Source organism: Protobothrops mucrosquamatus, unplaced genomic scaffold (genome assembly GCF_001527695.2).
Source record: "Protobothrops mucrosquamatus isolate PMUCROS unplaced genomic scaffold, P.Mucros_1.0 scaffold5272, whole genome shotgun sequence".
Lineage (NCBI taxonomy): Eukaryota > Metazoa > Chordata > Lepidosauria > Squamata > Viperidae > Protobothrops > Protobothrops mucrosquamatus.
Genome location: NW_015391138.1, coordinates 42,030 through 46,017, shown reverse-complemented (window position 1 = coordinate 46,017; position 3,988 = coordinate 42,030). Strand labels below are relative to the sequence as shown.

The 3,988-nt window shown below is 47.5% G+C and overlaps 1 protein-coding gene across 1 annotated transcript in view; it reads right to left on the bottom strand.

The window, feature by feature from the left end:
- Window positions 1-2,130: 2,130 nt before the first annotated feature.
- Window positions 2,131-3,988, bottom strand: part of OC90 (otoconin 90) — a gene marked incomplete at its 3' end in the record, with an annotated part of 34,606 nt that continues 32,748 nt past the window's right edge. Inside the window, exon 9 of the mRNA XM_015829030.1 lies at window positions 2,131-2,409. Within this exon, the coding sequence (XP_015684516.1) occupies window positions 2,131-2,409 (279 nt within the window). The remainder of the gene's footprint in view (window positions 2,410-3,988) is intronic.

Below are 3,988 nucleotides of genomic sequence, written 5' to 3'. Positions count from 1 at the left end.
TTGTTAAAAATATCCCTCCCTTCCTCCTTCTTTCGTTCCTTTGTGAGAGAAGGAATGAAAGAGGGAGGAAGGGAGGGATATTTTTAACAATGTATAAGGCACTGTCGTTGTGGAAATGTGTGGGAATTTGAAAGGTGGCATCTCTGGGTGATGATGACACAGCAGTTGACCATCTAGGGCAGGGGTAGGCAACCTTGGCGCTTTTATGACTCGTGGACTTCAACTCCCAGAATTCTTGAGGCAGCATGGCTCAGCTTGGAAGCCTCTCCCTTTCCCCTCAGCATGGCTGGCTCAGGAATTCTGGGAGTTGAAGTCCACGAGTCATAAAAGAACTAAGGTTGCCTACCCCTGGTATAGGCCAAGTGGAAAGTAACTGAATGGATCCCAGGAGCTTGGAGGCAGAATGATGTGAGAGCTTCTGCCCATTGGAAATTGCCTCAACCATAAGCTTCCTGGAGTAAAGCTCTAGGAAGGTTATGGTTGAGGTGATTTTCAAAAGATTTGGTTGAGTTTTTGAACGAAGATTTGCATTAATTCTGCTTTGGAGCAGTAAATCTGTTCAGCTCAGAGAAATGAAAAGTGCAGTGAGTGTTTTGAAGAAGCACAACATGTGCAGAAACATCCTAAAACACAATTCTCAAATAGGATTAGGATCCATGGGGATCATAGACCTTTTTCTACTTATTGTAACTAGCCCCACAGAAGCAGACTGCTACTCTATCCCCCCTCAAATTCCACTGAGTATATGATCACATTAAGCAAACTCTTGTACTATCTGTTCTTTTTTGTGTTGATAGGAATTAACAAAATAACAGAGTTGGAAGGGACCTTGGAGGTCTTCTAGTCCAACCCCCTGCTTAGGCAGAAGACCTGCTTGTACTCTCAGCAATTATATCTCAATTTAAGTTTGTCATAAAGATTCTAAGACAAGCCAAACATCTAAAGCTACAAATGTATAATTGGCCACACCAAGAATTAAGTCAAGGAAAAGTCAGGCATGATTATTTTGTCATTCTCTTTAAAAATGGGCTTGATTCCGTGGATTCACCCCTCCAGTATTAAAGCAAAACGTGAAAAAGAATCATCTCGGCTCTTGTTTGCATACTTAACTTGTTTCATTATGTTAAATTGTTTCTAAAAATAAGGACAAAGAATGAAGCAGTGTCAAGCTTTTAATAGGAACTTTGATTGACAGGGTATGATAAGACATAATATCAAGTAGATAGATAGATAACCTTTATTGTCATTTTTTTTAACTGTGAGCACAATGGCATGCATTAAAAATGAAACTGTTGGTTTAGTGTTGTGCACAGAGCTATTTATTAGGGTTAGTTATGAGAATCAAATCACCATGGCTTGTTCAAGAAACAGAGATTCAGAAATCCCGTGATGGTATTGAACGCAACTTAGAATTTTTTCATCTCGGCTCCGACCTTAGCTTTATACAACCTTCCACCCATATGAGATTAAAAATGAAATAGGTATTATGGCTATATAATCAGGAGGCGTGTTGAGGTTCCTCACCATGGATATATACAGTTAGAGATCATCCTATAAGCAGAAGATCTCCCACATTTACATCCTGTTGTCTTCTAAGATAGAATGACAGAGTGGGAAGGGACCTTGGAGGTCTTATAGTCCAACCCCCTGCTCAAGCAGGAGACCAGGGATAGGCAACCTTAGCTCTTTTATGACCCGTGGACTTCAACTCCCAGAATTCCTGAGCCAGCCGTGCTGAGGGGAAAGAGAAGTTTCCAAGCTGAGCCATGCTGGCTCAGGAATTCTGGGAGTTGAAGTCCACGGGTCATAAAAGAGCCAAGGTTGCCTACCCCTGCCCTATACCATTCCAGACAAGTGGCTGTCCAGTCTCTTCTTAAAAGCCTCCAGTGATGGAGCACCCACAAAGTTGCTAAAACTAAAGAGAAATGTCCTAACGCTGAGAACAATTAATCACTGGAACAACTTGCCTTCAGAAGTTGTGGGTGCTTCATCACTGGAGGCTTTTAAGAAGAGACTGGACAGCTGCATAGGATACACTACTGGCTGCCCCTTGAATAACATTACCAGTAGCTGGACAGAGAAGTAGAGATTATCTTGTTTGCAATGGGACTAGTCTAGATCTTCTTCTACCATGGCGTATCGCTCTTTTCCCCCGTCTCAAGAGGGGCTGGGCTAGATCCGCCTCCTCACTGCTACTTTCTTCTTCTTCTTCGCTAGACGTTCTGGCACCTCTCGGGGGGCTGCCCGGTGGCCTCTCACGCCCCACCCCGCGGCAAGCCAGTTTGTCCTCTTGGCAAGCCGGTCTGCCGGGCAACTTCCAGCTTTCATTGAACGGGGCTGCCGCCATGCATTCAGCTGCAGCTTTATCACAGGAACACAGGAGATTTTCACACAGGCTCCATCCAACACCTAAAAGGAAGGAAGAAGATTGAGAGGAGCTTCCGTACCAAACCTCACAGAGGCCACGATTGCAGGAGATATTTGCCATCGTCGCGACATGGCCCTTGGGCTAGAGAACCAACGATGTCGAAAGGTGGGTGCAATCGAGCAATCGAATAAGGGATCCCTGATACTCTCTGAGCTTCGTTGTTTGCTTCCAGACATTTCATTACCCATCCATGTGAAGTCATCAGTAGCATCACTAGCATTGTCATTGCCTAGTTGGGTAATGAAGCGTCGGCAAGAAAATCACCAAGCCCAGAGAGCACCAAGGACTCCTCATTTCAACCCTGACCTACAAATATTCTCTGCTATTGGCTATCGGCAATCAAAGCCCCACCTCTTTTTAAGAGTGTGCAGTGCGTGTTGTAGAGACAAGACCTGGCTATTTTGTTGTGGCCTGTCGGCCACCTGAGGACTCTGCAACTGACTCAGAGGAGGAAGCACAGGAGTGGGCGTCAGCCCCAGCGTCAGGGCCATCTGAAAGCTCCGATGGGGATGAAGGAACGGAGCTGTCACAGCCAGGGACAGAGGTGGCGCCTGGGCCATCCGCCAGCCCCCAGATGGAAAGACTGAGACCTCCATGCCTTGAGGCAAGTGATTCAGGAGAGGAGGATCACATTGGGGCCAGTGATTGATGCACGGGCATGGCGGAGGCTGAGGAGAGGAGAACAGCAAGAGGCTATGGGCCAGTCTTCGGGCGAGTTACCGCTACTAACAGAGCCCCACCCTCAGCTGTGGATAAAAGGCAGGGGCATAGATGAATAGGTGTGACAGACAACTATTCATCTCCCTGCCGGTCAGCCACTTCTATTTGGAACTCCTGATTCTGGTTTGTAAACTTGCCGGAGTTTTCCTTGGATCCTGTGGTGCTGGGAGTCGGACGCCTTCTGAGCGTGTGCATGTTGGAAAAGAGCCAGTTGGCCTGGAGGACTCTTGCTGCAAGTGTGGTGAGAGACCGAGATTAACTCTGGGTTTTGGGAGACCCTTGCAGGGGAAAAGGGAGCGAGCTCCGTTGTTTGGAGGCAACTAAAGACTTGAACAGTCGGCTGTGTGAAACTGCTGGCATTCCTGAATAAAAGGAACATTGGAGATTTATTGGTGCATCTGTTGTGTTCGGGGAGTCGGGTCAGAACATATTTAAAGAACTACCAAGAATCAAGGAATGAAGAAAAGCACATACCCACAAACACTGACAAGGCAAGCCACCTGTATATAAAGAGAGAGCAACCCCCACTGCCTTCTAGGACTGAAGATGTTACCTAGTAGGGCAGGGGTGTCAAACTCAATTTCATTGAGGGCCGCATCAGCATTGCGGTTGCCCTCAGGGGGCCTGGTGGGTGTGGCCAAGGTGGGTACGGCCTACTGGGTGGGTGTGGATGGAGTGGGTGTGGCCTACTGGGTGGGCGTGGCCAGCTCTACACCATTCGCGTCAAGGGTTCCTGTGGGGTTCTGGGCAGGAGTGGGACAGATCTGAGGGCCTCTGGCAGAAGGGGGGTGGGACCGGGGCAAGCTCCAAGGCATGGTCCATTTCTTCATTCCTCACAAA